This window comes from Panonychus citri, unplaced genomic scaffold (assembly GCF_014898815.1).
Source record: "Panonychus citri isolate SS breed McGregor unplaced genomic scaffold, ASM1489881v1 Contig00140, whole genome shotgun sequence".
NCBI lineage: Eukaryota > Metazoa > Arthropoda > Arachnida > Trombidiformes > Tetranychidae > Panonychus > Panonychus citri.
This window is the reverse complement of record NW_026515545.1, coordinates 2228586-2241608: the sequence shown is the minus strand read 5'-3', so window position 1 is coordinate 2241608 and position 13023 is coordinate 2228586. Positions and strand designations below refer to the sequence as shown.

Below are 13023 nucleotides of genomic sequence, written 5' to 3'. Positions count from 1 at the left end.
TTGTGTCTCTTATTGATTAATCTGATTGTCTCAGTTCCTATCTGTTTAACCTTGTAGATTACAATTTGATTGACAATTAACTTACATAAATTGTGAAGAGAAACTAATTTAAAATTATCACGAAAAGCGTCAATTCAACTTATATATTAATAATACTTGACATTATCTTTCCCCTTTGTTAATTACTACCTGTAGTTAATAATTTTTCATTGATCAGTCATATGTATCGAGAGCCATTAAATTGTCATCATATGTACTAATCATATAATAATAATAACATTTCCAAAATGAGCAATCCTACAACAGTTTGGAACATCGATTTACGAATACCGTTAGTTACAATTAACGAATTTCTTACAAATCTTGCCAATAGATGGTGAATCAATCGATTTGTTTATTTTCTTTCTATTTTTGTTTCATTTTCTATTCTCACCAACTAATTGAGTCGAAATTTTTAATGATAACAATTAGATGGATCTTTGAGTAAAATATACAACAATTAACAAAGGAAAGAGACAATTAATTGATTGTTAAAACCAAATAATAATAGAAAACAATGAGAAAATGTGTCTCCATCTATTGTCACCGAAATGAAGTTGGTTTAATGATCAAATTGGTTCATTGATAATTTAGATTCGGAGTATTAATGAAAAGGTTTAATTGTTTTGTAAATGAAAAGTTTTTTTTTTAGTATTTTAATTAAATTTTACAACTTTTTTGTTGTTATTAAATAAGAGATTTGTTTTTAATTAACTTGATTGGGGAAGAGAGGAGACAAAAAATTCTGTATCAATGGATTAGTTTTGTTCATTGTTATTTTTTTCCTTTGATTCTGATTTACATGAACGACCATGAATTAAATTCAGTTGACAAGATGAACGATTGTTTTTAAGTTAAAATTCAATTCTAACTTTTGTTTTTTGTTTTTGGTTTTTTTTTAAATTATAATAATTTCGTGTTAATATTTGAAGGCTTGATTATCATAAAAAGGTGCGTGAGAATCAGTTACATTTGGATTAGCGATATTTGGATAAACGGGAATACGAGATGATCGTAATTCCAATGTTGAATCCATTGGATGTCCATCCATTGAATTAAGACGAGCTCGAGGTATTCGATAGGTTAATATATTTGTGTCCCATTGGCCTAATCGACGAAGTTGACTTTTCTCGAAACGTATTTGAACACTTCGAAGGTGAACCAAACATAATAAGATTAACCAGATAACAATTAAAGGTCCACCATCGGAGAGATTTAGAAATATCGTAAATCGAGCCCATTGAACACTCGTATCTACATCAAGTTGAACTAAATTAGCGCTAATCCACTTGGGGAATTCACTGATTAACCCATTCTAGATTAATAATAAACAAGAGAGAAACAAATTGTTACAATTAAATCAACATTAATGAGAGAATGAAAAATTAATTAACCAGCATGAAAAAATTTAGGACAATAAGTTGACTAAATCAAGGTAGTAATCAGAAAGTTAAATTAATCTGCAATTTAAATATTGATGTGATAATCAACTTTTCAATAATAATAATAATAATAATGAAAGTTAATTGTTTGACCTTAATAATAAAAAAAAATTGCCAATTGTTTGTATGATAAAGTTTCAATGTTGTCCTAAATTCAAATTATCATGATAAATCAGCAACAATTAAACGTTATTCAATCGTTATTGTATCGATATCATCATTATGATATTAAACTTTTTCAAGTGTTTGACAATTTAAATTGATTGTTGATCGTTTATTATTATTGGTTTGCATTTGATTGTTTACCTTATTCTCAACAATTAGAAAATAAACTGAACTGGCAATTAGAGCAGCAATATAAATGGATACAATTAATTCCCATGGAATTAGATATTTACGTCGATCACTTCGATTTCCTATTGAAAGAATAGGAACCGCGATTACGATAAACAGTCGTAGGATTAACCGGATTAGGATAATCCCGATAATAATTGAATAGTTATCAATCTTGGGGAAACTTTCGATAAATTGTTGCCATTGATTATCACCAATTAACAGGGTTGATGGTGATACAATACTGAGTAGAATGAGAAAATCAAACCCAGTGAAGATGATATAGTTTACCTAATTGGATGAGAATCAAAAAAAGAAACAACAATTAAAGTTAATTAAAGTAAATTAAAAGTTAGAATAATCATTTTAATCATTTGGAAACTATCAATTTATTGTCAATCAAACTAATCAATCAATTGTCAACCTCGTAATCACTTTTGGATAATCATAATATCTTGGTTAATATTGTTTATATATTAATATTCTGGTATATCAAATCAGTTGATTACAATTAATAAATCAAATTATTGACATAAGTTGGATAAAGATTTAGATGAAACCTTAACAATTAAATTTAATCTAATCAACCATTCAATTCATTGTAAATACTTAATCCACATTGATTGAAAATTGTAAAATTTTCTGGTTAATTATAAACCAATTAACCAGAAACAAAAAAAAGTTAATTGCAATTAATCAACAATACTTAGTATCAATAATTAAACACGCAATTAAACTGGTTTCCTTAAATTCAATTTAATCAATACAACGATAATCAATTTTGACTTGAATCACTATTAACCTTTGATTGGGAAAAAGGTTAATTACTAAGTAATTAAATAAAGATTTTCAAATATGATTAGATAATTATTGTAACTCTGATTGTAATCATAAGATTAGTTGTTTACAGAAACTATTAAAAGATAATTAATTGTTGATTGTTAATCAATTTCAAAGGTAAAAACAACTAAAGGTAAGAGAGAGAGACAGAGATAGAGAAACAAATTAACTATTGGTTGGTTAATCATTTACTTTTTGATTCTTAATTGCAAACAGTTTATAAATCATAGAGGAAATGATAAAGTGAATTAACCAAGAAAAGACTCAGGTAAAATTGACTAATTTGTTACATCGAGACTAATTGCAATTAGCTAATTGTTACCATGAGATAATTAGTTATTAACAAATGTTTCGGTTCGGTTTAGTGTTTTGTTTGATACAAATGATAACAAGAAAAAGTTATTAATCTGAAAAAAAAATGGGAATCTGAATATTATATGAATTGGAATTAAGTTTCATGTTAATTAACTTGATCAATTTATGATCAGGCTTTGGACAGGAATACAAATCATCACAATTTATTGTTTCTCTATCATTTTGGGTCCAAATGCCCAAAGTTTACCGGAAACAATAGCTTAGGTGAGCATGAGAATAGCTTTCCAATTGGTATATCAATCTAGAGGTAATAGTAAACCTGAACGTGACTCTGCATCCAATGTACATTAAACTAACAGTAAATATTAACAATCAACAATGTAATTACAATTATATTCAGTGAAAAGGTCAATTAGTAAATAAGTTAATGAAGGATAAAGAGAGAGAGAGAGAGAAAATTCTGGTTCGGATTTGGGTTAGATTTCTGGTTCTTTTGGGTTATGTTGATGGGCATTTGCTAACATTGATACATTGATGGGAAAACGCTGGCAAATTGGTTTGGATTAATTTAGACTAATTAACTTGGTAAGGATTCGGGATTAGTTGATAGAGTTAGAGAGAGAGGGAAAAGATAATCAACAAAAAAAGGTCAATTGAAGGTTTAATTTAATTTTCATTTCTCAATTTCATTGATTATCAACATTATTATTAACATGATTAATTAGTAATTATAATTACAATTGAATAGATGACTGTTATCGTTGTCCATGATTTAAGTGAGCAACAATTAACTCCCATTTAAAGATGATGGTAAAACTTGTCAATATAAACAAATCCAATTGTGTAAATGTAAACAAATGTAACAAATTAATTCACTTTAAATAATAATAATAATTTGTCAACATATTTAAATCACTGGTCACAATTACGATTAATCAATTAATTTACTCGCAGGACAATTGGCACAATTAACACCAAAAAAAAGAAACAAAGTAAAAAGAAACAAGAAAAAAATTGAAATTACAACTACTATTATTAGAATTTAATTATTATGATATTATGATATTATTATTATCCAATGGTGACGATGATTTAGTGTTGTGAGTAATTTAACAACAATTAAGCTTTGGAAAAATTGAATAATTGATTGGTTTTGTGGTTAAGATTAAGATGATTAACGACAAAGATGATCAAGATGATGATGGTGATGATCAAGATGAAGATGATCAAAGTGATAATCAAACTTAAAACAATCCATGTGAACCAATGGGAAACTAATAAATTTTTACCTGTAATTTAAACGGTAAACAAGTAAAACTCAAAGATAATAAACAAGAAGATGAAAAAAAGTGGGTGGAGGTATATGGGTGATAATAATGGTTAGAATGATGGAGAGAGAGAGAGGAAAAAATAGAGGGAGAGAGGATGATAAAGAGGAAGATAAATATTACATTGTCATTGATACTAAGGAAACCTGATAACTTTTAAAGTGACTTTTTATCAGTTTCAATGGGAGATGAATTTCTAGTTGGAAAAGGAAACGATAGAAGTCACCCTGAGTCGTATTGTGTTTCTGTCTCTTTCTTTTTGTCTCTCTTTTTGTTTCTTGCTCAATCTCATTCATCTGAATTCAGATGAAGTTGAAATTTCATTTCATCACTTTTATTATCGCAACAATCATCTTACCAATAAAGTTACAGGTAATACTTTTTATCAGCTTCCCATTGGTTCACATGGATTGTTTTCTGTTTGATTATCACTTTGATCATCACCATCATCATCTTGATTATCTCTTTGTTGTTAATCATCTTAATCTTAACCACAAAACCAATCAATTATTCAATTTTTCCAAAGCTTAATTGTTGTTAAATTACTCACAACACTAAATCATCGTCACCATTGGATAATAATAATATCATAATATCATAATAATTAAATTCTAATAATAGTAATTGTAATTTCAATTTTTCTCTCTTGTTGTTTCTTTTTTTTTCTGGTGTTGATTGTGCCAATTGTCCTGCGAGTAAATTAATTGATTAATCGTAATTGTGACCAGTGATTTAAATATGTTGACAAATTATTATTATTATTTAAAGTGAATTAATTTGTTACATTTGTTTACATTTACACAATTGGATTTGTTTATATTGACAAGTTTTACCATCATCTTTAAATGGGAGTTAATTGTTGCTCACTTAAATCATGGACAACGATAACAGTCATCTATTCAATTGTAATTATAATTACTAATTAATCATGTTAATAATAATGTTGATAATCAATGAAATTGAGAAATGAAAATTAAATTAAACCTTCAATTGACCTTTTTTTGTTGATTATCTTTTCCCTCTCTCTCTCTCTAACTCTATCAACTAATCCCGAATCCTTACCAAGTTAATTAGTCTAAACTAATCCGAACAACTTGTTCAAAGAGTTTGCATTAGACTTTAACCCAAAAAGAACCAGGAATTCAACCCAAACCCTGATTACAATCAACCCACGTTGACAATCAGTTAATTAAAATTAGTCGCCAAAAAATGTCAACCATTTTATCAAATCTCTCAACAATTTAATTCAAACTGACAATGAGATTATTTAATCAATGATGATGATAATGTTAATGTTGATGATAATCACCAATCAAATACTATTAATATGTTGAAGTTTTCAATTTCGCAAAAACTGATCAACTATCAACAATTATAATTAAGATTATAATTTGGTTAATGAATATTCATTTGATTTCCTTTGTCCACAATGTAAATAATGAGCCTTTCTCTAAATTGATTATCATTGTTGTCTAATTACATTGAAACTTGATTAACCAGTTATTCAGTTGATTATGATAACAATTAAAGTTTCATATGAATTTGCTTTACTTTTTATCACTTACCTTTTCTTACTTACATATTAAGATGATGATGATGATAGTTACTAATGTGATTCGAGTAAATTATCAGATTGAAAGTTTTTTTTTCTTTCAGAACTTTTTAGAATAGAAAGAGAGAGAGAGAGAGAGAGAGAGAGAGAGAGAGAGAGAGAGAGAGAGTAAGGAGAAGGAAAATAAAATTCGAAAAGATTTTACTTAGATTAATGATTATATCAAGACAACTTTTTTTCTATGAATAGAATAGAATAAAATGAATGAGGTAAGATGAGAATAGAAAGAAAGATGATGATGATGATGGAAAAAGTTTATTTATTTATAACAGAAAATTTCAACTCGAAAGTATCACAATTTCATTCGTAATGATAGTAAACCGAAACGGTCGTTAGAAAAGTTGAATCTCCACACTGAGAATGTTAATTTGCCAATTCTCTCAATTACCAAGGTTTATTAACAATCCATTTCTAAATTAATCTAATAATTACAATTACGATTAACCTTGGAGTAGAAAAAAAATGAATTATAACAGTTAAAATTGAAAGGAAAAAGATTAATTATATTCCTAATCAACTTTCTGATTCAATGTTGAGCATTTCTAACATGTGAATGATATTACAAGAATATACATTTAATTATTTGTATTCTCTCCATTAAATAGGTTGACATTTGTACCCCTATCATTTGATTAGTTGATTCATTTAAAATTTAGAATTGAAACAAATTTCCTTTTTCTTTAAGATTTGATGAAATGTTTTATTCATTCACCAGAATAAAAGATAAATCCTGAAATTCATGGAGGTTTTATCATGACTTTTTCCGAACTATTTATGGAAATGTTAATTACTTTACATCGTAATTTGAACTAAATCCAAGTACATGTGTATTATTACTGTTTATTTACATGAACTTTTCGCTCTCTTTTCTATCTTTGTTGAAACTTCTATTATTTCTGAATTTCGAATCTTTGAAACATTTTGTTTTTCTTTTCAAATTCTTTTAAGCCTTTTCCATTTTCCATTCCTGTTCCCGATGAATTCAAGGGTAAAGCTTAAAATTGTGATACACTTTTGTGTAATACGAATGGTGATATACCTGGTGTGACATTTGAGAGAGAGAGAGAGAATATTTTTTTTCTCCTCTGTCTTTTTCATATTCATCTGGGAATCCCCTGGATCTGTAATACACTATTTACACCTCATGATAGTTGACAGATGATAAGCTTTAGATCACAAGTGAAAATAATTCTAAATTCATTCTGACCTGAGACGATTCCATGATACTTGCATTGTTCATATAAATACAGATAGAGAATTACAAGTTATCATGGAATACTGAAAAATCTTAAAAAAGAGACAAGAACTTTTCTTTCATCCTTTTTTCTCTCTTGAAAACTTCGAGATATTTTAACCCAACAACAAACACGATTCCTCAATAATCATGAAACTTTGTCTTTAAGCGATGATCAAGTTGAATAGAAATTGGAAAATGACAATATCAACATGAGAGAACTTTTCAAAAAATCATCTTAACCTACAAAACTTTTCTTTTCTTGTATATATAAAATTTTATCGGTCAACAATCAAGAGAAAATAAATTTCCGGTTAAATATTAGTCTTCTCTTAATGAGCTAAAATATTATCCTAAAGATTTTCACCCTGAATGAATAAATCATCAATTATGCCAATTGTCATCATGATGATAATCTACATAATCAGTTCACCCAAATAATCACAATTTAATGATATTTGTGTGTGCCTATGAACAGTTACATTTGAAATGCGATTCATTTTATTTTCAAGCTTTTGTCTCTGATTAAATTGAGAGATTGACAATTTATCAGATGAGGTGGAAGCAGATTTTCACCTTAATATCATGAAAATCCATAGGTGAGAGTAGATTATCATCATTTTCATCATCATCAGTGGGATTTTTTCATTCTTAATGATGATATCACCCAAATAAAAAACAGGGATAAACAAAGGCACATATTGATTATATATTTACATCTCAGATGAATGAAAAAAAAAGTGTAAAAAAAAACTACTTTTTACTTTTTCCAAATTATATTTCTCATGATAATCAATCAATGAACTTTATCATGTAGTTAAATATAGTTGATAATACAAAGATTTATATATGTTTATATCCAATAGTTTATATCAAAGTTTTCGGGCTTCATTTTCCCTTCTTATCATCATCATTATTGTCGTTTATCATCATCATCATCATCATTATCTTCATCATCATCACCATTGTCATGCCCTGTAGATATTAATATCTGATGAGAGAGCTCAACTTATATAACATTATTAAAATGGTTTGATCGATTTTCTTACAAAAATCAAATGAGTTAATCAATTTACCGAATGAAACTTTTCAATTGAGTTAATGATGATAATTGCAAGTTGAACGGAATCAAAATTAGCTGGAATGATTGAAATTCAATTAATTAATTGTAACCATTTTGATTGATTTCACTTTTATTATTTTTCTCTCTTGGTGTTAACAAAGTAAACACATAACAAGAAGTTTATTTTTTTCCTTCTTACCTTTTCCTTGATTGTTGTTATATTGTTGTAACAATATAACTTTGAAATAGAATTGCAATTAATTATGTTTCTTTATTATTATTTTTCTTGATTATTACATTTTTCCATCAGGATCAACGTTTATATCATGAAATGACTGGATCCAGATTGAAATGAAGTTTATATTCACTTTATATCTGATCTATCTTATTCTGGACGCAATTGATAATAATTCAGGTAAGTTTTTATTATTTAGTCTTTAATATAATCATGATGACAGATAAAAATTGTCAATATATTTTCACATCAAGTTTGTGATGATGAAAAATGAATGGAATGAAATTCAATTGGAAAATATGAATAATTGATTCTCTCACTTTCTCTATTCATTGAGGAAGAAAAATTATATTCTAATTCAATATTATCTTTATTCTGATCATCAATATTATTATTATTTCCAATTACCATTAGTATACAAAGTAATGAATTTCAATTTCTTTTCTCTCTCTCTGTATTCACATGATCAGAAAAAATTTCTTTTCGAAAATTCATCAAAACCAAGAAAAACTATTATTCAAACTTAGAACTTCACTGAACTTTGTATCTTAATACACTTTCGAGTAAAGTTTCCAGATATAAATCTGAAAACTCAGAATTTACCCTGAATTTTTATTTCTCTCTCTCTCTAAATAAAGATACTAAGGCGATCACATTAGTTAATAAATCATTTCGAAATTTTCGTCGAGTGAAATAATTTATAATAGGACATTTGATCGAAATGATTACTTCGTTTTCTTACACTAAAGGTCTCTTACAATGAGAACTGAGTTCATCCTTGAACATTTTCATGATCTTAAAACACACTCATCATCATGTTCCTTATTCAATTGAACAATAAAATCTTTAACCAGGCATTATTATTAGTATATACACCATGTATATATGTACCACTGATTCATGTTTCCATGAAATATTGAGTGAATATCATGTAATACACATAATAGAATTCATATAGAATTGAATGTATCCATGTTGTGGATTATTATTACCTTCATTATTTTTTTTCATGGAAATTCAGACTAATAAGAAAATGACAGGGACAGAGAGAGAGAGAGAGAGAACCAAAAAGATCTCCAAGCCTTTATCATGAAAACAATCATCTCTAATCAGTCTAATAGATAATCATAATCTTGTAGCCAAGAAAAAAGATTCTGATTGTCCGAGATTATCAATGAACTTATTCATAAGGCTATATGAGCAACATGATATTCTGGAAACCACAGATTCCAGAGTAATATAAATATTAATACACGTACTTTGGACGATAAAATTTTCCCATCTCGTGTAACAACATTGTTATAATATTATTATCATTATATGATTATCATGGATGTTGACATTATTATAATAATATAACTGTCATCATCTTGATCCAATATTTTCATCATTATGAAAGATAATATCGTTTACATAGCATCAAATATTGGCCTCATATCAATTTGTTTTGTTTCAACATGATAATATGTTTATCTACATACAGAGTGAAGATAATTTCATATTATCATGATATTTATCTGAACTGAGAGTCAGAGTTGAATGAAAAAAATTCACCATTGAGATGAAATGTTATTTTTTTGTGTCTCATTCCAAGTGATTGTTAGCATTTCGTATATTCTTGGTTTTTTTTTATTATTTTTCTAAAATTTTTAGAACTCACTTGACTTTATTATCATAACCACCGATATAAATATTTAAGTTAACTATTAAATCGATACTTACATAATATATATTGATATTAATGTTCCTCTATCATCATTATCATGCTTTTATCAATTTCCATCATCAACTCGATCACTTTATTATCGAGTCCATGATAGTGTTGTTGACTTTTTGGAATCATCTTTGCAGTTATTATTTCCAACTAATTTCCATCGATATCTTGATTTATTTTCCAATTTTTCATAATATTTACAATTCGATACTTTTTTTCACAATCGATCAATACTAATACTTATTATTTAGTGATGATTAAATTGTGTAATTAAAAGATAGTTGAAGAAAGCAAAACTTATCGAGCTAATTGTTGGCAAGAGCTTTCAAATGATCGCTATTGATTTTCAATCATGATTAAAGATCGGTAATTATCTCATTAGCCTTTACAATGAACCTTTATGATTAAAAATTCTGTGATTATGCTAAATTATTGCTCATTTATTTCTTGAGTATGTGATCGAATTAAATAATGAACATTTGGTCTCAGATCATGGATACAATTTATAATCATCAGTCATGATAAAGATACAGAATTGATCTTGAACTTTTCTCCATCTCAACTGATAATTTGATCCATAAACGTAAACCTCATGATCTGGAAATTGCTCAATTCTCACATAAGATTTTTAATCGAAAAGTTTTCGAACTCATTTAACCGAATTCTTGGTCATGGTGTTGAATTTTTCTATTGTTAGAACTTTTCTTCTTACCATGGTTTATCTTTGTTCTATTTTCCTTAATTTCTATTCATGCTTTTCTCTCTCATCCACTCATTTTATTTTTCTTCATCTTTCTAATTCCTCTTGTCACTTATCATCAATCATCAAAATACGCGCGTTTTATGCTTTTATCTTCATCATTTCGCTTCTCTCTCTCTCTCTCCTGAATATCTGATGAACATTAACTCAGATGAAATTCTGACTATATCTCATTGCTTGTTTAGCGTTTACATTACCATGTCCATCAATATCAAATCCATTTAAAGGATCCAAACTTATGAGCTCATAAATTTGGAACTAGAATTTTTTTTTCTCGCTAAACTTATACATATGTAAGATTATCTCTGGATTGTTTAGCGTTTACATGGTTAATTATCATAATTAGTGTGGTGAACTTAATAAAGTAAACTTGAGAGAAGAATATTTTCCACAAAGTGAGAAGTTTTATTGGGTATCAAAAAGTAGTCCTATTGAGTACATTCACTATGAGGTCTCTGAATGAGAGCTCATTTCGAGTTGCATTTTATACTCTTTCGAGGATAATTTGGTCGATAATTATTCGAGTTCCCAGGGTGAGATCTCAGGTTGAGATCTCAGATTAGGTTCTCAGGATGAGATTAACATAGAAAGGATTAAAAAGGTCAAAAAAGGGTAGAGAGATTAGGATTAGGATTAGGATTAGAATTAATTATCAATGGTGAGATCTCTATTTGAGATCTCATGAGATTTGGTTAGAGGCAAAAAACGAGGTCTCACTACACCCCACTACTTGAACTAATCATCTCGCCTGAGATGAAATTTAACTACGTTACGTATGTGTGCTTGTTGGATGACTCCATCGCGCATGTATTTCACGGTTTTTGGGATCTCATTGAAGGTCACAATTTCGGTTACCTCGAAGGGTCCTTCCGTGATATAACGTTTACCTTGTTTCCCTTTGAAGATCAAAATGTGATCGCTCACTTTGAGATCTCGATTCGAGCTTCGTTTATTTCCATCATAATTTTTCTTCATTTTCTCTCTGTATTGGTTAATTTGTTCCATTGTAAAGGGTTTTTCTGTGAGCTCAATGTTTTCGATGTTGAATTTAAAATCAGCCGGCAAGTAATCACTTCTACCAAAAGCTTTGTAAAATGGGCTGCATCCGATCGCTCTACAATAAGATCGATTATGGTGTTTCGCCGCGAGCTCCACGATCTCACTCCAATTTGAGATCTCAGGATAAAGAGCATAAAATAACTTGATCGATTGTACAAATCTTTCGGCCATTCCATTTGACCATGGACTGTAAGGAGAAACGAGCACCTGTTTGAGATCTCTTTTCGAGACCCAATCTTTAAATAAGTTAGAGGTGAAACAGCAGCCATTGTCTGATATAATTTTCTTAACTGAGTCTATGTAAGGATGGTTCTCGAGAAAGTTGATGACACTCTTAGAATCTTCTTTCATTGCCTTGGCTTGTCCTAGTCTGGTTCCTTCATCAATTAGAACCAAGAAGCTCTTTGTGGTAGCTCGACCTTCGCCTCTTTTTGAGAGCTCACCAAAGTCAAGGTGGATTGTATTCATCATTTCAGTTGAGTGGTTCGGTAATACCAGTAAGTCGGTTCTATTTTTGAATTTTGCTTTTACCTTTTGACAAACTGTGCAGGATCGAACGTATTCAATGATGTCTTTTTTCATGTTGTTCCAAGCGAAACGGGCTGAGATCTTGTGAAAGGTTCGTGAGATACCATCGTGACCACCAGAATAAGGATCGTCGTGATAACTGCTGAGCACCGATTTGATACATTCAGGTGAGATCTCAATTTGAGGTCTCAACTTGGTTTCGATATTGTTAATAGTTACGTTCGGAATGAGCCGCGAAATGGCATCTGCATCTGTTAGTTCTTTCCCAGACTTGTGATTGATTTTCATAGAGAAAGACATTAAAAAGGTTTGCCACCTACCGAGCCTCCCTTTGGGCTCCTTTAAGTCCATAAGGAATGTGAGGGCTCGGTGATCGGAATTGACGATGAATTCTCTTCCTTCGAGATATGAGCGAAAGTATTGTATGGCCTTGATTACCGCCAAACATTCTTTATCAGTGGTACAGTAGTTCAATTCATGCGAGTTAAAGGTATACGAGTGGTAACCAATGACTCTGAGCT

The 13023-nt window shown here is 29.0% G+C and overlaps 2 protein-coding genes across 2 annotated transcripts in view; one reads left to right on the top strand and one right to left on the bottom strand.

Annotated features, from left to right (window-relative positions):
- Window positions 1-797: 797 nt before the first annotated feature.
- On the bottom strand, window positions 798-4142 carry LOC128394596 (uncharacterized). Its single transcript, XM_053354936.1, has 3 exons — window positions 3708-4142; window positions 1788-2105; window positions 798-1354 (listed from the first exon to the last, which is right to left on the bottom strand). The coding sequence occupies exons 1-3, from the start codon at window positions 3765-3767 to the stop codon at window positions 959-961; spliced, it is 774 nt and encodes a 257-aa protein (XP_053210911.1). The 5' UTR covers window positions 3768-4142; the 3' UTR covers window positions 798-958.
- A 336-nt stretch (window positions 4143-4478) lies between these two features.
- Window positions 4479-13023, top strand: part of LOC128394595 (hemicentin-1-like) — a 76077-nt gene continuing 67532 nt past the window's right edge. Inside the window, exons 1-2 of the mRNA XM_053354935.1 lie at window positions 4479-5202; window positions 8517-8621. Coding sequence (XP_053210910.1) covers window positions 8558-8621 — 64 coding nt within the window. The 5' untranslated portion in view covers window positions 4479-5202; window positions 8517-8557. The remainder of the gene's footprint in view (window positions 5203-8516; window positions 8622-13023) is intronic.

Excerpts from the sequence above, each read along its gene's own strand:
- LOC128394596 (XM_053354936.1), bottom strand. The coding sequence starts at position 3,767 with ATGGGAGTTAATTGTTGCTCACTTAAATCATGGACAACGATAACAGTC. Across the intron at positions 2,106-3,707 it reads TAACAGTCATCTATTCAATT|GTAAACTATATCATCTTCAC; the intron begins GTAATTATAATT and ends TCATCCAATTAG. Across the intron at positions 1,355-1,787 it reads TTCTAATTGTTGAGAATAAG|AATGGGTTAATCAGTGAATT; the intron begins GTAAACAATCAA and ends TTATTAATCTAG.